The sequence below is a fragment of the Platalea leucorodia genome, assembly GCF_965183815.1.
Source record: "Platalea leucorodia genome assembly, chromosome: 22".
Lineage (NCBI taxonomy): Eukaryota > Metazoa > Chordata > Aves > Pelecaniformes > Threskiornithidae > Platalea > Platalea leucorodia.
In genome coordinates this window covers 244,915-270,885 of record NC_138844.1, presented here as the reverse complement: position 1 = coordinate 270,885, position 25,971 = coordinate 244,915, and the positions used below count along the sequence as shown (strand labels likewise).

At 39.8% G+C, this 25,971-nt stretch overlaps 2 protein-coding genes across 2 annotated transcripts; both read right to left on the bottom strand.

Moving 5' to 3' along the window:
- Nucleotides 1-5,652: 5,652 nt before the first annotated feature.
- LOC309600094 (olfactory receptor 6Y1-like) lies at nucleotides 5,653-6,588 on the bottom strand (the record flags this gene model as incomplete). Its single annotated transcript, XM_082332161.1, has 1 exon — nucleotides 5,653-6,588. One exon carries the CDS (start codon nucleotides 6,586-6,588, stop codon nucleotides 5,653-5,655), a length of 936 nt encoding a protein of 311 aa, XP_082188287.1.
- Nucleotides 6,589-18,070: 11,482 nt separating this feature from the next.
- Nucleotides 18,071-19,027, bottom strand: LOC309600093 (olfactory receptor 6A2-like; the record flags this gene model as incomplete). The annotated part of the gene is made up of 1 exon (XM_082332160.1): nucleotides 18,071-19,027. One exon carries the CDS (start codon nucleotides 19,025-19,027, stop codon nucleotides 18,071-18,073), a length of 957 nt encoding a protein of 318 aa, XP_082188286.1.
- Nucleotides 19,028-25,971: the final 6,944 nt, after the last annotated feature.

Genomic DNA, 25,971 nt, shown 5'->3' with positions numbered 1-25,971 from the left:
CCTATTATTAAGAAAAAATGAAACACTCCTTTACGTGACAAACTGAGTTTTTTCTTTTTTAAAAGCACTTGGATCAAAACCCTCAAATGTTGAGATTTCTTAAATAAATTTTCTCTATTAAAATGTTTACTTCACACAGGATGTTCAAACTAATATTAATTGACAGAATATTTCAAGTGACTCTGTCGTGGTTTAACCCCAGCCAGCAACTAAGCACCACGCAGCCACTCGCTCACTCCCCACCAGTGGGATGGGGGAGAGAATCGGAAGGGTAAAAGGGAGAAAACTCGTGGGTTGAGATAAGAACAGTTTAATAATTGAAGTAAAATAAATAAGAACAGTTAAACAGGCAAAGCAAAAACCGTGCATGCAAACAAAGCAAAGCAAGGAATTCATTCACTACTTCCCATCAGCAGGCAGGTGTTCAGCCATCTCCAGGAAAGCCAGGCTCCATCACACATAACCGTTACTTGGGAAGACAAATGCCGTCACTCTGAACATCATCATCATCATCATCATCATCATCATCATCATCATCATCTCCCCCCCCCCCCAGTCATATCCATCTATTTGGTATGTATAAAACTGTATATAGAAGTATAAAGCTGAGTGATATGAATCCCCATCCAGTTACTGATATTTTCTTTGCTCTGTTGTAATTTCCATTAGATACATTATCATAACCCTTATTATCATAATCTTTTTAAAACACTGAATTAATTTTTAATACATTACTTCAGCCATTTCTTTATAATCCTTGAAATGTACCCTCAGAAGCCCTATTTACTTCTTCCTTGTTCTTTTTTTGTTCATGTATCTTAGAAAAGGAGATAACTTTGGAAAAAGAACTTCTCTTTGCATAACCTTGCTCATCAAACATTTTGGCTAATTTTCTTTGGGATTTTTATGTACAGAGAACCTAGTGTTTAGACAGTAAAGGTTAAGCATCCAGTCTAAGCCTATTGTCTATAGCTTCTTCTATTATCAAATCTTCCTCTATTGTCAAAAGATAGAAATAGCTGCATCCACAGTGTGATTCTTCTACTCCTAACGTATCTGTTTAAAACATGGGGGAAAAGCAGTCCCTTAGAGGTATTGATCTTCAATAGAAAAGGAATCAAGCTAGGAAAAAAAATGAGGAAAAAAAGAGATACATTAACAAATATAACAATATAAAGGAAAATGTCAAAATTGTATCTCAGTATGGTCAACCATTTCATGGATGTGTAGTCTTGTCTGACCTAATTGTTCTTATTTTTAAATCTTTATTTTTATTCTGGCTTTATATGTAATCATCAATGATTTAAATGTAACAGATACAAACTTCTGAAAAAAATTCATAATAATAAAACATCTTTTCAATGGAAAGGTATCCTATATCCTATTAAAAAAAATTTGTTGAAATAATACAAATTACTACTGCTTTAAGTAAATGGCTTTTTTAAACAGGTTAACAGAAACCTAAGCTAAGAATGAAGCTGCTGGAGATGCTTTTATAGCCAGTGAGAGGGGCACTTTAGGAAGATTTTTGATTCACTTGAGATCTGAAGAAGTCTCTGGAATTGTCTGTCTCTGTTGATCAAACAGAAAGTCTAGGATGACTAATGTAGACCCATTAAATACTGGCTTCCTGTTAATGGACTTACTTTCCAGAAGAACTAACTGCATTCGTAAGCCCTGTTTACTCTAAGTGCTATGGAATCAGAATAAAGACACAATTATTTTTAATCCAGTTCTATCACTAAACTTAGCAAAGCAAAGCTCAGACTTCACAAACCACAATACACATACCTTGTAATATTGTGATTAAAGGCAGGTGTGTTTTATGGAATTCAGATTTCTTGAACACATTGCCAAAAACATTGAGCATTTTTTCTACTCAACTGATTTTTCAATAGTCTCTTGTCAATCAATAGATCACTGGCCTTTCATCTTGCTGGTTGTGAGGGCATTCTCTTTAGCATGTTGCTTATATATACTTTAATAGGTGTGCATAAAAACACTAGGGATTCAGGTTCTAGAGTCTTAGATCTTCACAGCAGACATCCGAACCTCAAATGAGATGTTTTTCCCTTGTGCTATTTGCCTTTGCCTGCAAAAGTAGAGAACCCGAGAAGAAAACCCAAACAATAAAGTGTAATGCTGCTTCTGTGTGTCTTTTATCCCTACTTTTTTCATTGTTTCTTACACAGTACTCTTCCTGCCCCTTTTAGATTTCTTTCCAATAAGCAAAACACTGTGGACCTAATCAAAACCCTATTAGCCATTAGAATCCGCTTCCTTCCAGAATATCAAAATGGAACAGACACTAGTGCCTTTTTCCCAACTAGTGTGTTTCCCTTCCCTAAACAAAACAAAGTTTTCACTAAATGTGCTCTCTTCTCTTACTGGCAGAGAGACAGTACGCGCCTCCTAAGCTTAGACACGTGATTCACGTGGATGAAACTGAGGGTGCAGCCTCTAAGGGAAAACTAGCCTGGATTCCAGCAACCACTCCAGGAAGAAAAAAGCATCTCGCAGCTCCTGTGTGGGTATCTCAGACACCCTAGGACATGCTGTTATTTTTCAACAACCAAACTTCCATTCTTTTCAGCACAGGAGCGTCACATTTAGTTACAGTAGACAATAATAAATTATCTTTGTTTTGAAGGGTGGCTTTAAATAAATCTACATGAAATAGCTGTTTCTCTTCTTGATATAAAAGCTTCCCAAATTTTGTGACTCATGATAGATCAGTACCTTCTACAACCAGACTATTTTACTTTTGCATACATTCTCACCAGCTCTCAGAGGCAGACAATAAGCTTAAGAGCGATGGTAAGGTTCTCAAGAGCTAAGATTGGACTCCTAGTCTTATTTACATTACTTGTGAAAGGTGATTTACTTGCAATACTCTAAAAGCACCTAACCTTGAATTTACAAAAGTGTTCATTAGGAAAGCTTCCAGAAATAAACTTTTAGATGCAAGAGAGGACTTGCATTCTCAGAAGGTTTGTGTTTGTGTAATACTTGGCTGTGTTCTCTCCTTCCCTAAGAGCACTTAGGGACCCCTGCTGAATAGGTAATCAATTATTTGTTTCAGATTATCTAACTACATCATTATTAGTGGATATAAAAAACCAAACCAATTGGAAGATAATCCTCTTCACAGTATATTTGAAGGATTTTCTTGACATAATTTCAAAGCAATCATCTTCAGATCAATGCTTTAAAACCAGTCTACGTGGGTAGCCAAATCACAGTATCAGAGGAGCTACATACCTTGCAAAATATAATATTTCAACGGAAAGCTCACTAAGGAGTACTGAAATGCTATGGTTTTCACTTTACATATGAAAAACTGAAATAAGGGGAGAAATAGGTTAGGTGATCATTGGTGTATAAATGCTTTAATATACTGTAATAGGAATAAAACTGGGCTTGACACTGTACCGATTTTGGCTGGGATAGAGTTAAATTTCTTCATAGTGGCTTGTATGAGGCTATGTTTTGGATTTGTGCTGAAAACAGTGTTGAAAATACAGGGATGTTTTAGTTATTGCTGAGTTACCATATGAATTCATGCTCAGCAATAAAAGCTGGGGGAAAGAAGGAGGAATGGAGGACACTTGGAGTTATGGTGTTTGCCTTCCCAAGAAACCGTTACACATAATGAAGCTCTGCTTTCCTGGAGATGGTAAGCATCTGCCTGCTGATCAGAAGTAGTGAAAGGATTCCTTATTTTGCTCTGCGTGTGTGCACAGCTTTTGCTTTATCTATTAAACTGCCTTCATCTCAACCCACAAGTTTTCTCACTTTTACCCTTCTGATTCTCTCCTCCATCCCACTGAGGGGGGAGTGAGTGAGTGAGTGACTTTTTGGGGCTTAACTGCCTGCTGGGGTTAAACCACAACTGACATACAAATCTGATCTAGGCATTACAGGCTATCTTTAAAATCTGTGAGAGAAATAGGCACCTTTGGAGAATGATTCATAACATCTATATGTTAAAGGCATTTGTTAAAGATAAGTAGAATAAATATCCTCTGGGGGTGATAATCCATGTCCATGAATAGTAAAGGAGCCTAGGGTAGTTTACTTACATGTCTAATCATACATTAGACTTAGATGTCCAATTTTTAGGTAGTTTTGGAGGACTCCATGCTTATATGTCTAATTATCTCTGTCTCTCTTGATCTGAAATGTAAAACTAAAGAACTACTGGATTTTTTTTTTGTTTCTTTGGCTCCTTTGCCATGCCATGGTTCATATGGTATTGTATATTCATATTGTATCAATTACCTATCTTCTTATAGCAGATTTTCTGCTAATACCTGGAATACAGCCAGTACCTTACATTTCTGGTGGTAGCTTCCTGGTATGTTTAACTTGAAGCTGTTCTTGACACCTCTCCTTAAAATTGTGCTCAAGTCCTCAAAAAGTCTTGTTTGGATCAGTTGTATCTGTGGCAATAATATACACAGAACAAGTTCTTCCAGCAAGTGTCTTAAGGTTTCCTCCCTGGAAAGCTAGGTGTTTCATTAACTGCAAAATCTGAAAAGGCTGTCTGCTCTTACAGAGCATAGAAAATCAGAAACTATGGTCTTAATTATAAACCTAAACCCACATTTAACATGGTCATATAGATACGCACTCAGCTGACAGTTTTTTATCTTTTTTTATTTGTTTGTTGCAGAGTATTAAACATTTTGAACCACTGTGATATTCTGAGCATGGAGTAGATTTCTTAGAGGCACCTTTTTAGCTAGAGAGACTTCTAACTGATAATCAGATTTTCTCATGGATAATCAGTATTTAACTCAGATGCATCAGCTATGTCTCTAGACTCCTTCATATTCAATGGGAAGATTTGGACTGTAGTCTGTGAGTCAGAGTTTAAGGTCGTGACTCCTGCTGGAATACTGTTGGGTCCAAGGCTCATGCAGCCTGAAGGAAACATTGAAGTCATCTGTCCTGTCAATTGTGCCTGAATTTCTTCTTGGAGTGAATTATTTGGTGTGCCCTGGGTACAATAAGGTTATTCAGGGTACCAGGGCCCTGGCATGAACCAGCGACTGAGTCCATGTGCCACTGTAATTATACCACAGCATGAGCTTCTCACATGATACTCCCTCCATTGCTATATTAGAAAAGCTGTCTCATTCAGAGGATGTTTCATTTCATCCTAAATCAGGCATTTAAGAAAGTTAAGATTACTCATCCTTTTCCACTGCCTATTTCTTTCCAGGGACAATTACAGAATCTCAGAGTAAATAGATCAGATGTAGTTATCTGCATTTTACCTGCTTTTTACAAGCCCACCCAATGTTTTCTAGACCTAGCAACCTGTCTAGGGCAAACAAAATCTGGGGTTCAGTTTCTAGCATTGCCAAACCTTCTTTTTAAAACTGGAGTAGTCATTTAGCTGAAGACTTCTAAGAAGGCAGGCAGCATAGAAGCATAGAGGCAAAACAAACAAGCGAAAAAACCCCTCCCAACCCAAAACCACAGTATATACCTAGGTCAAGCTTAGATTTATCATGGTCTAGCTCAATAAATATGGTTACTGGGTGCACGAATAGGAGAGTTTCACTTCGGCGTGGATTAAGGTCTGGACCTCCTGACTTCAGTTCATCAGCACTGCCAATTGATCTTTATGAGCAAGGCCCCTTCTTAGGTGTATCTTGTGCAAGTAAAGGTCTTCCTCAGGGCAAACCTGACTTCTTTGTTTCTAAGACAATATATGAGAGGATTCAGAAGTGGCACAACTACTGTGTACAAGACTGATACCAACTTGTTAGCACTGTAGGTATACATGACCTTAGGGTGAGCATAAGTGAAAAGAGTGGTGGAGTAGAACAATATCACTACAGTCAAGTGGGAGCTGCAGGTGGAAAAGGCCTTTTGCCTCCCCTGAGAAGAAGGGATCTTCAACACAGTGAATATGATGCAAATATAGGAGGTGACCACAGTACACAGAGGCACCATGATGACAATCAGAGCCAGGATGAAGTCCACTAGCTCAGCCAAAGAGGAATCGCTGCAGGAGATACTCAGTAGGGGTGAAATATCACAGAAATAGTGATTGATTTTGTATACATCACAGAATGATAGCTGGGCTATAAAGCTTAGCTTGATGGAAGAAGTGATCAAACCACACATCCAACAGCCAGCTGTCAGCTGAGCACAGAACTGATGATTCATGATGAGTGAATATCGGAGAGGTTTGCATATGGCCAAGAAACGGTCATAGGCCATAACAGCTAACAGAATATACTCAGTACAAACAAAAGTCACAAAGAAATATAACTGTGTCATGCACCCCTGGAATGAGATATGTTTGTCTTCAGAGAGGAAATCTATGAGCATCTTTGGCTCAATGACAGAAACATACCAAATCTCTAAGACAGACAGATTTCCTAGGAAAAAATACATGGGTTTTTGCAGACTGTGGTTACTTCGGATGATGAGAATGATAAGGAAATTTTCCAACAAAGTTAATAAATAAGCCAGAAGTAAAGCAGAGAAGAGGAGCAGCTGGAGTTCAGCAGTGGAGGGAAAACCCAGGAGAATGAAATACATGACATTGGTTTCATTCCTTCCACCCATTCTGTAGCGGAAAGATGAACCTTATCCACCTGCAATAAATTAATACAATGAAACCTAACCAGACAGGCTTAAATTCATATCAATATGTTACACCACCACTTAAGACACTGTAAAAGTTCAAATGCTTTGTTGCTGGGTTCCTAGAAATTGTGTGAAATTCATATACTCAATTCAGAGTTCTTCATTGTAAAAATGTTACTTTGTACTTCATGGAGATAAATAGGTACTACCAGTCCTATCTCATCTAAGACAGGTCTAAAATAAGCCAGATGAATCATTCTATTGTATTGTCCATCCAGTATAAAGAAATGTTACGTTATAAGATTATGGATAGACATTTACATTGCCGATGTTTTAGTTTCTACATCTATACATTTCTAAAGTTATACTATGAACTATCCCATGAACTGTGAGGAAATGCGAAGTACCACAAGGATATACATAATCTGATTTAAAAAACCTCCATACACATCTGAAGGACCCCATTAGAAGTTTCTGTGGCTAGCTCTAAAGAGACTTATATTTACATAAAGCTTATTGAGATACAGAGGTACACATAGCATCCCAGATATATGCATAATTGCAAGCTAATTATAGTTTTGGATCTGATTTGTTTGTAGCTAACAGATTGTTCCTTCAAAAATAAGAATGCCTCATCCTGTGCTATTAAAAAAAAAACTGTTCTCAACCTTCTGTAGTGGAAATTCAAGTGGAATCCACCGCCTTAGTTGATCCTGGAGAATACGATCAATAGGGAACAGATGAAGTGTAGACTGTAGTGTCAGTTGCATGATTTATAGCAATACAGATAAATCAACCCCTTCATTTACCTTCAGTGCCTCATGAGATTTGACCTAGAAATTATAGATAGCCTCCCAGTGGAAGCAATCACAGAAAGAGGAGGGATGCTATTGTTTCCTCTGTGATTCAATACAGAGTAGAAGTAAGAAACTTTGAAAATGTCTAAGATTTTGTCTGAGACACTGAACAATGAAATAACACCAGCTGATGTCTACTGATTTTTATAGGGCAGAGGGAAAAAAAAAAAAAAACCCACCAAAGAACCAAAACCACAAAGCCCTGAAGCAGAGGATATGGCAGTCATTTAACGAAGGCTAAACTAGAACAAGGTTTTAGTGCCCTAAATCTAAATCCAGAGCCTTAACTGGTAATCAGTTTTGGAGTAAGTATTTTCTCCTACACTGGAGTTACTTTCGTAACCTTCAGGTCTATGAATAGCCATGCTATGTATTTTCTGAATAGTACAGTACAAATATTATGTTGAAATGATTCCTCCAATAGTGTGAAATACCTCTATTAGATAGACTGAATCAGTTTCTTGTGTTGCCTGATCTATCTATCTATCTCCATTGATCACATTGATATATGGAAACTCTGTTCAGTACCTGCATGCCTGATTTAAGTACTCACAGTCATGTACAATAATTAGCAATGAAAATCTCAGCTTCAAAATGGAGTTTTATGCATATATTTGTATTTAGGTTTATGTTAGATATAGGATTCGTTCATCCCAATTTAAATACCTAATATGTAAATATTTAAGATTGAGTTCAGCTGCCTAAACACAGCAGTCTAGTGCCATTTGGGATGCTCTCAATTCTTACTGGCTTCCACTTAAAGGAGTTCCAAACAGTAGAGACAAAGGAGTCCAGAAAGAAGTTTCGGTAAGCAGTTCATTTATTTGCTCAGCTGGATAGTTATTTGGACTCTCTTCATTGTACTGAGTTGGATTGTGCTCATACAACCACAACCAAAACCCTCAGCACACACGTAAACATGCACATTACATGTATCTGCATCTACATGGTAGACCCCTCAAATTAGGTTAAACTAATCCTGCTCCTATCATCAGTACAGTGAAAGCCCTGGATTAGGTAAGTATACGTTGCTGTCTAGTGGCATTGTGGATGCCCTATTGTATCCAAATCATCTCTGATGGGCTTTCAAATACTCTGCAAGACCTACAGAAGTCCGATGCCTTTTTGGAGCAGCAGCTGGAAACCAAAAAGGATGCTATAAAGCATGTAGCATATATGCAGGACTGGGGCAAAGGAAATCTCATGTAGAAATACAGAATTTTCAGAATGGAAAATACAAAGTTCTGTACCTAAGCCAAAATAACCTCATACTTCAGTTAGACTGAGAATCCATTGTGGCAGCCTAAAAAAGACCTGAGAGTTGTTATGGATGCCAAACCAAATAACAAGCAGTAGTCACTCTTATTGTAAATAAGGCAAACTGTATTCTGGGCTACCATAAAAGTAGTATGGCTAGCAGATTGAAGGATGTAAAGATCACCCACTATGGAGCTCTCACATAGTCATGCCTGGAATACTGTGTTCAGTTTTGAGCACCATGGCTCAGGTTGGGCTGAGAGAAACTGCAGAGAGTCCAGCAGAGGCCTACCAATATGGCCAACAGTGGTCTAGAGTGCAGATACTAAGAACAGGCCTGGTCTTGTTTTGTCTGGTGAGGAGAAGGCTAAGAGGTGCTCTAATAGTAGCCTGCAACAACTTGAAGGGGAGTTACAAGGATGACAAAGTGAACTTCTCAGTTGTGACAGAAAGACTAACATAGGACAAAAGCCACAAACCGTAACTTAGCAGGGAACTTTTTTACGCAGAGGGAAATACAGTGTTTGGCAAGATCATATCCAGAGAGTGGCTGAATGTCTATACTTGCAGGCTTCTGGTTCTGTGATCTCAAATGGTTCTAGATCCTTATACTGTAGAGAACTGCTAATGTAAAAGAACAAGATGTCTCAAACAGCCTGGTGCTAAAACCACAATGCAGAGCGACGGTCGCTAGGACCCAGGACCGGACAGTACCCTGGAGTGAGGGTGAGGGAGGGAGTCCTGTGGAGACAGGGCGGCCTTGCCTCGGCCCCATTCCCCATGGTCTGTGAAGCGTCTTATTCCCCCCCACCACCTACTGCCTGGAGGACAGCCCTAGTATCGCTCCTCTTGGTTTGACTGGTCGCTGATGTAATCTTCCAATTAGCAAAACTACTAACCACTTGTGCCTTGGGAAAGGAATTTGGGAGGGAGCTAAAAGATAACAAACTGTGGAAAACTAACAGCTCTAACCTTGAAGAAGAGCTAACAAGCCGACAAAAGTGAACATCTTGGCACCAAAGACTGGACAGTGGCCAAAGAAGATAAAACTGCAGAAAGTAGGTGAAAGGTAAAGGTGGCGAGGGGAGATCACGACCACCAACTCAATTCAGGACCGAAAAGACTTGCCCCCCCACACCTGAAAGGAGCATGCGTGCTAATTTACATAGCAAGCGAGGCTAATTTAAATACAGTAAACCAATAGTATACGAAATGTTAATCACTAACCAATAAGTGTAAATTTAGGCGGGTTTATACTAATAATGTAGCCCGATAAATGTGCTACAGTTTGTGTGTGTGTGTGTGCTCGTGTGTGTACCGGTACTCGTGTTTACGTTCGTGCTCATGCTCGTGCGTGCACGATTTGTGGAATTATTATCACCGAGCATCCTGCGCAGAATCAACATCTCTATAAGAACCTTCACTTCTCCTCACTCTTTTCCTTCCCTCACCGAATACCCTTGTTGGCAGGACCAACGCTGGATCCAGGACTGGTGATTCTCTTTCTCTCTCTCTCTCTTTTTCACTTTTCCTAAGGCGATTAAGTTGTTAAAGTTGTTAAATTGAAGTCAAGTACTGCATAGCCTACCTTGATTTTCTGTAAAACCGCATAGCTGGGGCGAATATAACTGTGAGGGTTGGCGGGTATCGAATATTTGTACTCAATATTTGTCTCTATAGAAGCTTTCTATTAAAGCTGGTGTTTGTGTACGGACCTTGAGTGTTGGCCCACCTTAATCCACACCGAGAGGATTTGCGAATCTTTGTCATTCCTCCCCCCTCCTCCCCAGGTGGGACGTGACATATACATAAGCAAGAGTTGAAGCCAGAATCCCAACACACATGCAGTTCAAACTGATTGATCTACATATTACCAGTTATGCTCTCTGCAGTCTCTGAGATTGTCATAGGATTGATCTCATCTGCTTTTATCTGTCTGCAATGTAGGCAACTTCATAAAAGCAGCTTGCCCTGTTTTACCTTTACAGTCAGTGAGAGCAACTCAGCACTTCTGGAGAATACGCTGCTTTTAAAGCAGATGCCTGCCTCATGATGAGAGGAATTTCCCTCTGTAAGTACCTATTTATGACCTGGACTATAAAGGGAACAGAGGGCAGCTGGTTTTGACTCAGGTTATTAAATATTTGCCTTCTGCACTGGGCTGAATACAAAGAAAATCTTAAAGCCCCATGTGAGCAAGTCAAAAGGAAACATCATTTTAGTTAAACTGGGCAGGACACCGTCTGTCCCCTGCTGAATGCATCTAGGATTCACAAAATAAAAGAAGAGACATGCATACAGCAAATGTAGTAAACCAGTAATCACACTATATCACAAGGAAGAAGAGGAGACAAGAACCATCTTTACATGACAAACTTTCAGTGGTGGAACAGGATTCCTTCTTTCTATGTATCTCTTTATTAGTGAGAGAAGACTGTCTCTTGTCTTTATTCTGACTCATGTTTAAACATACAGATACTATGTGTGCAGATCAGTGGCGTGTGTTGCAAACCTCTCTGCAGTAGCCAATTTATTTAATTATTCTCATTCTGAACTTCTCCCCGGTTTGTGTGTGCTAACTTACATCTCAAGGTTCATTTCTAGATGGGCTTTGTCACCTGAGCATTGGGTGTCCACTGCCATTTTATGTTCCTAGGGCTATCTCAGACATTATATGGTGCAAGCAGAGTGACAAGTTTGTTAAAGGGGCCTGTTCCCTGCTTGAGTAGCTGCTGGTAGCCAGGTGAGATATTCCAAGAATTTAAAACAGCGATAGCTGTTTATGTTTTTAAGTACCATCTCCTAAGAGCACAGGAGCAGGCAATTCCAAAATGTCGGAAGTCAAGCAGGTGAGGTAGAACGCCGGCGTGGCTGAGTAGGGATCTTATGCTAGAACTACGACGAAAAAAGAAAATGTATGACCAGTGGAAGAAAGGTCAGGCGACATGGGAGGACTACAGGGAAGCTGTTCGCCACTGTAGGGAGGAAATACACATGGCCAAAGCTCAACTACAGCTGAAGGTGCCCAGTACTGGGAAGGACAATAAAAAGAGCTTTTTAAATATGTAAATAGCAAAAGGCAGGCCAGAAATAACATTGGCCTATTACTTGACGAGCATGGTCACCTCACAAACAGGGACATAGACAAAGCAGAGATGTTTAATGCTTTCTTCACGTTGGTCTTCAACACCAATGATGGCCCTGGGACCCTCAGAGCCCTGGGCTAGAAAACCATGAGTTTTCTGTGACTGTGACTTCTCTCACTGTGAGAACGACAAACTCCCAACCAACCCTGAACTTGTGCGGGATTTGCTGCTCCACCTGGATCCCTATAAGTCAATTGGGCCCGATGGGATTTATCCAAGGATACTTAAAGAGGTGGCTGATGTCATAGCGAGACCTCTCAATGATTTTTCAATGCTCTTGGGAATCTGGGGAGGTCCCAGTTGACTGGAAGCTGGCAAATGTTGTCCCAGTCTTCAAGAAGGGCAACAGGGATGACCCTGGTAACTACAAGCCTGTCAGTCTCACCTCTGTGCCTGGCAGAATTATGGAGAAGATTATTCTGGGAGTTATTGAAAAACACCTGAAAGACAATGCAGTCATTGATCCCAGCTAGCATGGGGTCACAAGGAGAAAGTCTTGCTTGACGAACTTGATTTCCTTCTATGACAAGATTACCCACCTAGTTGACCAAGGGAAGCCAGTCAATGTAATCTTTTTGGATTTCAGTAAAGCCTTCCATACTGTCTCTCACAGTATCCTCCTGGACAAAATGTCCAGCATACAGCTGGATAAACACATAAAGCAATGGGTGGGCAATTGGCTGGCGGGTTGGGCTCAGAGGGTTATAGTAAATGGTATTACATTGGGCTGGCGACCAGTCACTAGCGGGGTTCTGCGGGGATCCATCTTAGGGCCAGTGCTCTTCAATGTCTTCATAAATGACTTGGATGCAGGACTTGAAGGTTTGTTATCAAAGTTTGCCAATGACACAAAACTGGGAGGTGCTGTTGACACTCTCAAGGGCAGAGATGCCCTGCAGAGAGATCTGGACAAATTAGAGCACTGGGCAATCACCAACCGTATGAAGTTTAACCAGGGCAAGTGCTGGATTTTGCACCTGCGACATGGCAACCCTGGACGTACATATAGACTAGGGAACAAGAGGCTGGAGGGCAGCCCTGTGGAGAGGGATCTGGGGTTTCTGATTGACGGCAAGTTGAACATGAGCCAACAGTGTGCCCTGGCAGCCAAGAGGGCCAACCATGCCCTGGGGTGCATCAAGTACTGTATTGCTAGCTGGTCGAGGGAGGTGATTGTCCCGCTCTACTCTGCACTGGTGTACTGTGTGCAGTTTTGGGTGCCACAGTATAAGAAGGGTAGGAAGCTACTAGAGAGTGTCCAGAGGAGAGCCACAAAGATGGTGAAGGGTTTAGAGGGGAAGCCGTATGAGGAGTGGCTGAAGTCACTTGGTCTGTTCAGCCTGGAGAAGAGGAGACTGAGGGGAGACCTTATGACAGTCTACAGCTTCCTCACAAGGGAAGGAGGAGGGGCAGGTGCTGATCTCGTCTCCCTGACGACCAATGATAGGACCCAAGGGAACAGCAGGAAGATATGCCAGGGGAGGTTTAGGTTGGACATTAGAAAAAGGTTCTTAACCCAAAGGGTGGTAGAGCACTGGAACCAGCTCCCCCGGGGAGGTAGTCACGACACCAAGCCTGACAACATTCAAGAAGCGTTTGGACAACACCCTCAGACATATGGTGTAGATTTTGGGGTTGTCCTCTGCAGGGACAGGAGTTGGACTCGATGATCCTTGTGGGTCCCTTCCAACTCAGGACATTCTATGATTCTATGATTCTATGTTGAGATAAACTCATCTGCTCCCTTTATGTCAGAACTACTTCTCATGTGTGTTTGAGCTAGCTATCTCAATTCTTCTAATAGACAAAAGGTATGTATACAGTAGATCTAGACAGTAAGTCAGCTTCTGAGTGCAGTTCACCTGATCTGTTTTAGATGTCTGCTTAAGACACTAGCATGACATGATAGTGTGGCAGATCAAAGACCTACTGGGATAGTGATGAAAGATATGTGCCGGAGCATTGATGCTGTTTCTTATATCATCATAACCAGAATATCTTTTAAATGAGAATAGTCAGTCAGTCCTGGAATAAAGATCATTATCCAAACCATGTAAATAATTCCTACTTCTTTAAATTTTCATCTAACATGAAATAAATAATTAACTAAATAAATAATCCCTACATGGCTGTGTCCTCTCCCAACTTCTTGTGCACCCCCAGGCCACTCACTGGTGGGGTGGTGTGAAAAGTAGAAAAGGCCTTGACTGAGATGAAATAACTTCATCTTAGCACCATCATTCATCTGGTGACTTTGGTATTCTGATGTAATAAATGACATTTATTTTCTATGCTTACTTTTTTCTAATTATGTTGTGTTTATTTAAGTAAAGACTGTCTTGTTTAGGAAAAACTCTGACAGCTGGTATATTGGGGAGGCTTCCTTCTGACATAGAACTCAGGTGAGGGCAGTAAAGAGAGAGGTTTCCACACAGCTAAATGACCCATGGAGAAGAAAGGAAAAGAAGGGGATATGAAACAAAAAGCAAAGGGAGACCTTGCAGCATAACAAAGATTGTGAAAATGCAGAGAAGAGCAGGGAGTAAACACACAGTCTAGCCTCTGACACTGGGGACAGAAGGACTTCCTATGAAGAAAGACGGGACAGTGGCCTGAAACCAACACTAAAAAAGAGATCCTCCAGCAAAGATACTGTCTGCTACAGTGAAAGGACCTGTTTATAAACACATTGTACTTCTATTTAATGCAGATTATTTTGGGACTTTTTCTATAACAAAAGCTCATATATGTTATACATTTTGCAACAAGGTCTGTCATTTAAGTTTAAAAAGCCTGGTGTTCTTTTGGAGTGCTTAGTAAGTCCAGACAACAAAACAATGATGGGGGAAGATACCTGATTCTAAGACAGTGAAAGGGGAGTACTGGGAAATTCCCTAGAGTGAAAGATATTAAAAGGTACTGGGAGAGTACTGGATTACAAGGTGTCACATACTAAGGATGTAGATACCATATAAGGTTGCAAAATCAGCAAAACCAAAGCAAACGTGAAACAAAAAAATAAGGATGACTTGTTTATTTGGAGGAAGGAAAGGGAGAAAAAGGGATTATGAGGGGTAGCAAACAATATCATTAGGGTTGTTCTGGGATCTATGCTGAGCAGCCCTGTACTTAGTCAGTACAGCTTGGTGCAGGACAATAAACCTGTTATTCTGATCGTATCATGTGTTTGAATTGCTTTCACTGTCAGATATCTGGAGTGGTTTCTCTAGTGCTGGTGAGGGAACTCCCAAAATGAACAGAGAACAGACTGAGCTTTCTAACAGACTGTCCCTGGTTCAGATGGGCCATGTGAGGTTGGAATTAGAACCACAAGCCTTTGTACATATTGTGTTCTATGGCCTTCCCTAGTCCCAGGATAGGGAGAAGAAGAGGATTTTAAGTGTGGGAACCTCTGACCACCTGTATAGATAAAGCAGAGCAGCTTCATCCTCTGTGGCTGGAGTACACCTTGAAGGTGCCACTTAGCATTTAAAAAGCAGAATTGGAAGTGAACACTAACATGCTCACAGTAAACACTAACATGGTCAAATTACCAGTGTGGAGCAGACAGGTGATGTGCATGGCATGCAGCTGTCTTCTTGGGATATACATCAGTGAGTAGTTAAAAGCTTATGGAATTAATTGATCCTGAGTCTGTAACTCCTGAAATACAATGCAGGCAGAGCCTGACCAATCTAAAAAGGATGAGCGATGAACAGTATGAAATCTAGGCATTCTGGGCCACCTAGCAAGGAGAAGAGAATCACAATCTGCAATATTTGAGAGTCAAATGTTTTCAAATAGTCAAAATAAAGATGAACTTCTTATTAAAAGAATTTTAAACTAAATTTTTACTTCACTTAAAGAGAGGAGTGTATCTGAGGTTGCAGAATCATAGCATCATAGAATTGTTGAGGTTGGAAAGTCTGGGCAAGCTTGGCAGTTGTTGGGTCTACATGGCAAGGTTTTGGTAGTGGGGGAGCCTGCAGGGTGGCCTCTGTGAGAAGACACCAGGGGCTGCCCCATGTCAAACAGAGACAGTTTCAGTCAGCTCCAAAACAGGCCCCCTGCTGCCCAAAACTGAGCCAGTCAGTGAAGCTGGTGACACCTCTGTGATAATGTATTTAAGAAAGGATAAAAACACTGTATGGCAGATTTGAGAGAGAGGAGCGAGAAAAATGTGAGAGAAACAACCCTGCACACACTAAAGTCAGTGAAGAAAGAGGGGGAGGAGGTGCTGCATGCACTGGAGCAGAGATTCTCCTGCCACCCATGGAGAAGACAATGGTAAAGCGTGTTGTCCCCGTGCAGCACATGGAGGACCACGCTGGAGCAGATAACTACACTGCAGCCCATGGAGGATCCCAGGCTGCAGCATGTGGAAGTGCCCTGAAGAAAACTGCAACCCACGGAGAGCCCATGCTGGAGCCAGCTCCTGGCAGGAACTGCAGCCAATGGCGGACCCATGTTGGAGCAGTCTGTTCCGGATGGACCGTACACTGTGCAGAAGACCCATGCTGGAGCAGTTTGTGAAGAGCTGTATCTAGTGGGAGGGACCCCATGCTAGAGTAGTGGAAAAGTATGAGGAAGGAGCGGCAGAGTCAGTATTATGAACAGACTGCAACCCCATTCTCCATCCCACTGCACCACTTGGAAAGCAGGAGGTAGAAGAGTCAGAAATTAAGACGTGAAGTTGAGCTTGGGAAGAAGAGGGGTAGAGAGAAGGTGTTTTCAGTTTTGTCTTTATTTCTCACCATCCTATTCTATTTTTATTAGTAATAAATTAAATTAATTTTCCCTAAGTTGAGCTTGCTTTGCCCATGAGGGTAGCTGGTAAACGATCTCCCTGTCCTTTACATCAATCCATGAGCTTTTTCATCTTATTTTCTCCCCCTGTCTTGCTGAGGACGGGGAGTGAGAGAGTGGTTTGGTGGGCATCTGGCAGCCAGCCAAGGTTAAACCACCAAAGCAGTCTCTCCAAATCATCCTCTGAACTGAGCCACTCACAAGCAGCAAATATTTCTAGAGAGCCCCTCAGGTTGACAGGTCAGGCCTTTATGCCCCACAGAGGGGTCTCCCCCTGTTACTGTGGCTTGCCACATCCTTCCGGTACTGTGTGATTCAGGCTCAGATGGCACTGATTCTTCTCTCAATAGAGCATTCAGCCACCTGTCTACTTTGAGGGCATTGAAACAATTCTGTAGCTGTAGATCTGCAGGAGAAGAAGAGCCTTCCTTATCTTGCCAGAAGTCACAAGCTTCCAGCCTTTACTGTCATGGTTCTTCCATTACCCAGGCTTCCATTACCCAGCCTGATATGGCCTCACTATGGCTCTCCCTCCTTCTGTACATTTGAGGGTTCATGCTCTTGTATCTGCAGGGTCTCAGAAGATCCTGTCAATCGATTTTATTATTGTCTCTGATTTCATACAGTTTGCTGACTTCCTCCTTAATTTGTTGACAAAGATCCTCAACCAGCATACACCTCTGACAGGCACAAACAACATCTTCCAGCTTCATGAAGAGACAGTAGGAATTCCTGGAGACCTGAAGTGCTGCATCCTCACTTTGAATCTCAAATCTGAGCTGAGACCTCTTTTCCCAGAAGTAATTGCTTCAGGTTGGGCTAGGGAGATATCATTTGGACAGCATATTCACATAATTTATAGCTATCTGGCCTTGCTCCTTCTGTCTTTATGTAGATAACTCTATTCCTAAAGTTAGGATAGCTCTGACCCTAGACTAGACAAAATAGGAATAGTTTCCTCATATATTCAGTGAAGGAATGCAAGCTCCTCCAAAGAAAAATTCAGATAATCTTGCCTAACTTTGTCTTCCTGTATAAACTTTTATCTATTGATTATATAGGAGATCTGACTGCTAAAGCAAAGCTAAGGTCATCTCCCCTGCCCTTAAAACAACATTTAACTTTGTCTTTCCGTAAAACAAGTCACTGGTGGGGCTCAAAATGACAGAAGATCATGCATAAGACTGTTTCACTGGTATCAATCAGTTCCCTGTAATTCCTGAATTTCAAGAAAAAAACATTTGGACTATCTTGCTTCAGCTTCTGAAGCACAAACCAGAGCTTTAAATCACCAGAAGAGCTTTAAATCACCAGAAGTGATTTAATCATAAAATGCAACTATTTCTATATGGTTTTTCTTACCTATACAATCTCTTCTTTCTGTCATTAAACCTGCTAATGTTTCCGCAACGACACTCTTTTTCTGAACAAGATCTTTCGGAAAGCGTCCTTGATTTCCTGGTTCCTTAGGCAGTAAATGATAGGATTGAAGAGAGGAACAACAACAGCGTAGAGAGCAGACACAATTTTGTTTGTGTCATGAACTGGAAGTGTTTTGGGCCTCATATAGATGAAAATACTTGTCGCATAGAAGACAACGACCACTGTAAGGTGGGAGGCACAGGTGGAGAAGGCTTTTTGGCAACCTTGTACAGATGAAATGTGAATGACAGTGAAAATAATATAGGTATAGGATAGGATTACTACGGAGAGAGGCATCAGGAGAATAAATAAGGCAGCCACAAAATCCATAAGAGCAGCTCTTTCCATATTTGTGCAGGCTAAGTTCAAGAGAGGAGAAACATCACAGAAGAAATGGTTGATTATATTGGGTCCACAGTATGTTAGCTGAGAGATAAAAAATACTTTGCATCCAGAAATTAAGAAACCAGTCAACCAAGATCCCATAGTAAGGTAGACACAGACAGTGTGTCTCATGATAGTTGAATAATGGAAAGGCTTGCAAATGGCAACATAGCGATCATATGCCATGACAGCCAGGAGGAGGCACTCAGTGTTGCCCAGGCTAAGGAAGAAGTACAGCTGTGTCATGCATCCCATGAAGGAGATTTGCTTTGTCACTGACACAAAGCTCAGCATTGTCTTGGGGAGTGTGACTGTCACATACCAGATCTCCAGGAAGGACAAATTACTCAGAAAGAAATACATGGGGGAGTGGAGTTTATAGTTTGTCCAGACAGTCAGGATGATGATAGTATTTTCTGCTAAAACTAAGAGATATGCAATGAGAAATATTGCAAAGAAGGGAATCTGCAAGCGAGGAGCAATGGAAAATCCAAGGAGAATGAATTCTTTGACCATGCTGTGATTGCTCACCTCCATGTCTCCCATCCACCTCTGTAAAGACAATGACATCAGTGACTTTTTTTTAGTGATTATAATACATTAGAATACCTTTCTCTCTCTCTCATTCTACAGTTGTTTTACATTTCTTTCACACTGCTGTCAAACTAATATTAGTGTTGATACTCTTGTAAATACTAATTTTATTAATTATTAAAGTATTCAAAGACATGGTGTTTAGAACAAAATAACAATAATTCTGAATTCTCTCAGTGACATAATGTCTAACTTCTCCTTGACCTTCTAGAGGGAATTATCTGTTATTATGTCTTGCAATCTTCTAAATTGTACAATTAACTTATTTTTGAATTTGTGAACAGTTGCCAGAAAATCAGTCATCATAGATGCTTCTAAAATCACAAAATATTATCAACATCTATAGCAGTATTTACATAATAATGCCCAATGCATTATTATTTTGTAAAGCTGAAACTTAAATAAAGGTCAGATTTCAAGCTGTAACTTTAGCATAATTAAAATAATAAGCATAAATAAAGCTTTTCTGCTCCATAGCCCATGTGTCCAGAAATTGTGGTCTTAATCCAAAACCCAATTTGAAAACTTCCTACATTGTCTCATATTTTCCAAGAATTGTGAGAAATTTGCCAGCTTGTTACCATTTTGTATAACATATTCCAGTTCTTGTATAAGCAGCGTTCAAGCCTGAATAACTAATGAGTGTTGAAGTTCTCTTTCCTATGATAAGGGCAAGATTCAGCTGGATATGCATGTAATACCACTTAAGAAACCCCACGATATCTGAGCTGTCCAAATGGGTATGAAGGATACGACACAAGATTTACAGTAGCCCTGTGCACTTCTGGAATAGCAGCTGGAGGCCAGGTGGGATAGCTAAGAGCTAAGTTTTATTTCAAGCAATTGAATTGTGTGTTAAGGGATTGACTCATTTGCCCATAAATAGTTGCCTACTACTAGTTGAGATACCATGTGGTACTGGAATTATCAGCTAATTTCAGGTAGATATAACACAGGCTCTATAGGGGACCTCTGGCCTTCTGAAATGACAACTGGAGGCTAGGCAAGATATTTCTGGGCATTTCAAAAGAGACAACTTATTCAAGTCCATTTTGTTACATTAAATTTGTGTCTGACTTTCTTGTGAATACTGATGTAATCCTGTTCGCTAACAGTAGAAGTTCGGAGACTTGCAGACTAATGCAGTTGTCTAAATATAGTTATTTACTGTTATTTGAGATAGCCTAAGCTATCCAAGATGTGCCTTGTCAGTTGGCACACGACCTTCTGAAACAATATTTGGAGGATGTCACCTAGGATACCTCAGGGGGTACTAGACAGCTACACTTAGGCAATTGAATCTTAACTGCTATCTCACACTTCTACATGTAGACACAAAAATTAAGAACCCTTAATCTGAGAGCTGAATCACATCACTGCTGTCTAATCAATGGGGAAAAAGAGACACCAGCAAAGTGAAATTCAGATGACATATTATGTACCTGGATGAACAACCTTGAGGTTCTTTCATGTTTTTCTCTATTAACTATAAGAAAGCCAGGGTTGGATTTCCCAAACTTTGATGTTTAATTTTTAAAGGCTTTGAAGCACAAATTTTTTGTTAATGAAATAAAATCGTACAAGTAATACCATGAATAATTTCTTAAAAAATGTTTCAAAACTCCCTATTCTTCTAGTCTATTAACATTAACAATGCATTTTGTTCTTGAGTGTCTAACTGTAGAGGCCTGCAATAGTGTCTTCTGTAACTGTAGGTCCTTTTTCTCACAGTAATTTGAATGAATCATTATATTTCAGAAGGGAAGGGAAGGGAAGGGAAGGGAAGGGAAGGGAAGGGAAGGGAAGGGAAGGGAAGGGAAGGGAAGGGAAGGGAAGGGAAGGGAAGGGAAGGGAAGGGAAGGGAAGAGGAGTAAGACTGACAAAAATTATCTTCAGTTGAAAGATACTGCTTCACTTTTTTTTTCTTTGCACGAAAATTCACAGATTCTGTGAGAAATAAGATTTCCTGTGTGGTTTCTCAATAAAAAGATTTGATTAACCCCCATCTTTTCTACCATAATTTTTTTTTACTAGCTTCATTAGCCAATATACTACTCAGCAGACTTAAAGAAAGTGTTATTAATATTTGTGATAAGAAATATTAGATTAGTAAAGACTTCTGTTTCACTTACAAATTTGAGTCCTTGCACCGAAGTTGAATGGACTGTTTGAAGTTCAGAGAGACTGTGCCGCGACATCTGTTTATTATTTCTTTACTTTCCTGAAGACTTCATCTGTGCATTTGGTTTGTTCTTCCAAAGGGACCAATGAAAGAAACAAATTATTTCTTCTCTCTTCCCTAGCCTAGCAATAGTATATGTCATGAAGCTTAAAAGAAATACCTCAATCCTGAAAACAGAACATCTGGTAATCCTTCGGTAGCCAGAACTAGATTAAGCAAATAAGCAACATTCCTGATTTTGATGAATTATTTTTTCAAACCTTTGTGACTAAAACTGATGAAATTGCTGAACAAGGTGTACAGCTGCTCATTAAACAGATCTTCTCAAAGGCTTCTCTTCTAATCAGTGTGAGGCATATAACAAAAAGGTCTATCTTACTCAGCAGAGAAAAAGGGATTTGGGGCTTCACACACCATTGGTAGGATTTGTCTTTCTTGACACTGCAGGTATGACAAGGAAAATATTCATTATCCCACATCTAAAGACCTGTCATAAGATTGTATCTGTATAAGCTAGTTGTCTTAAACAGCTGAGAGAAATAAGCATTGGGTGGGATTTATCTTATCCCAAAGAAAACGGTTAAGACACAAATTACTTGACTTGTGGTCTGTAAAGGATTGACCCATTACAAAACAATGTTGTACAATTAGCTCAAATGGAGATAAATGTTAGGTACTGTTAGTGCTGGATGAGATGAATCCCAACCCTGACTACAGATTTCAGAAGCTTAGCTGAGCTGCCTAGTTAAGAATTTAGTCACTGATCTTATATGTCAGCAATGAGATATTAACATCTTCATAGGTCATCCATTCTGCTCATTATTAGCTAGTTCTACACTTCTAAAGGGATTGATTCCCAAAAAACAGGCCAAGGAGTGTAGAGGGATTTACATTCATTTTGCTCAAGACTAATCCCCCTTAGAATGAAATGTCCAGGAAAATTGTGCATGGCATTTTATCTAGATCTCCTCTTAAAACTCTCTGATGCCCCGAGGATCTCAGAAAAAGTCCTTCCTTATTATTATCTTTCTTTTCTCCCACCTCAAGTTGCCTGAAATAATTACAGAATTGTGTTTCATCCAACCAGGATATTGTTTCTTACAGCATGATGTGAATAGCATGCATTGCATGTAGGGATATTTGCGGGTATCAGATCTGCTAGAATAGGGCTGGAATTTAGTCTAGTATAATGGAAACCAAACCAGCACAGTTTCATTTACATTGCCTAAAAGGAGGGCACTTTTAAATACATAATCCCTAGATCTGGAAATGTTTAGATCACTCCAAAAGATTGTCCAGATACGAATAAACATACATGCAGTGACTTGGGATCACAGTTGGGAATCACAACGTAGGAATGAAGTGGTGTTTAAGTTATTGATAATGTAGAGTCATACTTAAATACTTCTGTTAGAATAACATGTATCATTACAGAAGAGAGTTTTTCTCCCACAAGCACTCCAGAGACAGCCCAGATGAATAGCTTAGACTTAGACAACTCTGTGAGGAACTTTTCCTCCATCTAAAAATATTCTGATGACTCACATCCTTTGTTGTTGTTGTTGTTACTTTATCTGAGTACATGTGATCAGGATATTAGTTTTTTCAGTGCTTTCTATATACATATATTCATGCTATTCTATGATTTTCAAAATAGAGAAAAAAATCTACATTGTTAATATTTGACTATATTCTCATATTTATTTAAGAAATTTGGAAAAATAAATGGAGATTCATATTTAATTTACAGTACACATTTTGTAGTACAAGTTGTTTGGTGCTGCCACATATTCTACTCAACTGTTTAATATTAACTGTTTGTCCCATGAACTTAATTGAAGTTTAAGGCACAGTGGAAAAATTGCTAACTATTTTATTCATTGGAAAGAGTAATCCAAACAAGCAGGAGTTGTCAAACAGCTATGAAAACTGAGTCAACAAAGAAGATTAAAGTGAAAATAAACTGGTCTTCTGAAAAAAAAAAAAAAAAAAGTTTTAAGATGGTTCATGATTTTTTTCTACTGGGTGGAGTGGACTGAAATGGAGCAGCGGGACCTTCCCCCCTCCCCTGAAAACAAATAATGAGAACCATTCAACCTAGTACAGACTGACATTGTTCACTATTTCCAGATGATTTTTACTCTACTATAATAGAGATTTATGAGAGGAGTTTGAGATTTCCAAGCTTACCGGGGGTTATATATTATATTTGTATAAAACAGGGTCAAATAAAGTAGAATTCATTTCACCTGCATTTAGATATCTAAAAGGTAGTTGTCTGAACTGGTCAGCTGTGTTTCCTGTGTGGTAAAAGGGAGAGACAAAAGTGTTCAAAGGTAAATTAATCTAATTTATCATAAATACCTGTTGAAGGATGGGGTAAATCACACATGGGAACTGCCTATTTTTCTTCAATAATGTTTCAGAGTGTCTAGATGATTAGCGTAGACTTGGGTAATTTTAGACATCTGAAGCAAGGTAAAATAAATCCCATCTATAGGCTGGATTTATCATAAATAAAATTGCACAGTATAGGTATCTATTTGAAATCAAGTAGTCTAGCCTCCTTTAACATTCAATAGAGAGAAATTAACACTTCCACAGTATGCTCCAGCTGGCAAATGCTCCATTTTCAAATCTGTAGCCTTGGGGGCTCTCATTTCCTGTCAATTGCTTCAAAGACAGTCTAGACCCATATATTAGCTATAGACATTTCAGTTCTGGATGCATAAATATAGCAAAGATAAACCTCACTCTTCTAGCCCAAAAGAGAGTGGCTCCAGGTTATTCCACTTCATGTAATCTCATAATTGGGAATTAGGAGTGTAGTCACGCTAGCATCCCAGTATAGATAATGAACAGACAAAAACAGCTCCAGGGAACGACTGTATAAAATAGTTAAAACAGTATGTCTCATAGAGGAAATAAGGAGAAGTTATGTAATAGGAATATTTTCACCTGCTAACTCATTTTGTCTCAGGTGATAAAACTTAGGGGAGAAATTCAGCTAGCTAACGAATTATATTCTCTGCCATTTCAGATGCTGTAGGTTATCTAAAATATCTGCACAGGGCTAGCATATATAACAAGGATTTACCAGAGACCCACATCCTTTTATGGTGGCAGACAAAAGCCAGCCAATGTACTTTATAGTATCTAAAAATAGCATGGATGCTTATGATTAGGTACCTTAGTTATCCTGACTATCAAGTCCTCTGTATCAGTAAATGTGGAGAAAAATATATTTCTGAGGAGAATTTACCCCATCTGTTCTACACATCTATCTTTGGAGACCATGAAACCACCATAAAGATTTGATTGGAGAAGGAGCCTCAATAATTACCTTAAACTTGGACTTTATCTGCTGTGCATCCAATACTAAGGTAATCTGGCTCCTGTGAGTGCCATTAACATCTGGTTTATGAATCCTTTCTATTAAGGACACAGGATTCCTATTGTTAAGTACATTTCTGCCATTTATTATTTTTCTTAGTACTTCTTTGACATCTTGGCTCCTCAGGTAGTAAACGACAGGGTTGCAGAAAGGTACTAAACTGTATATAGAACTGATACCATCTTGTTGGAGTCAAAGGGACCCATAGCCTTAGCCTGGGCATAGGTAAACAGAGTAAAAAAGTAGAAGATAACAGCTACCAGGTGAGAAGCGCAGGTTGAGATAGCTTTCCACCTACCCTGAGCTGTAGGGATCCTCATTATAGTAGCTGCTATGCAGAAGTAAGAGGCTACCAGCACAAGCAATGGTACAAGAAATTATAATCAATGCCAGAATGAAATCCACTGTCTCTGCCACTGACATATCCTCGCAGGCAAGGTTGAACAGCGGTGATATATCACAGAAGAAATGGTTGGTGACTGAGTCACAGAAATTCATGTGTTAAGACTACCTTGAGCATGGAAATGGTAAAACCTCCCATCCAAGAACCAGCAACTAAAAGAAAGCAGAGCTCGTAAGTCATGATGGTTGGATAGAGTAGGGGCTGCAAATAGCCACAAAGCAGTCATAAGCCATTACAGCCAGAAGCAGACACTCAGTGCAGGCCAAGGCACTGAAAATCTGGGATGTGCACCCTGCAAAAGAGCTGATCTTGCATCCTGTCAATAAGCTGCTAAGCATTTTAGGCACAGTAACTGTAATATACCACATCTCCAGAAAGGAGAGGTTGCTTAAGAAATACATAGGGGTATGGAGGCAGTAGCCTCCGTTATAATGACGACCATATTCTCTGCTAGTGTGAATACATAGACAGTGATGAAGGTGATGGCAAGTGTGAATACATAGACAGTGATGAAGGTGATGGCAAGTAGGACTTGCAGTTCTCTGAGAACAGTGGAGAATCCCTGGAGGACAAATTCTTGAGCATTTGAATTTTATTTTTTAATTTCTATTGTTAAAAAAAATTATTATCAGTATATTATTCTATTACAATTACATTATATTATATCATTATTTATTATAAGTAATGGTATTAGAGTAGATATGCAAAACTGACACAAGAACTTTCAGTTTATTCTCACAAAAGGAATTAAGCAAATATTAGAGCAATTTGCATTATGTACCAAGAGGGTAGTTTTAACAATATCCTGAATATTGAGGAGACCTGGCTTTGGATTCAGTTCATCTAACTTTAGGCATCCACAATGTAGCTGTCTACATCTCAGAAAATCATTTAGATTCCCTTTGCACTCAAGTAGA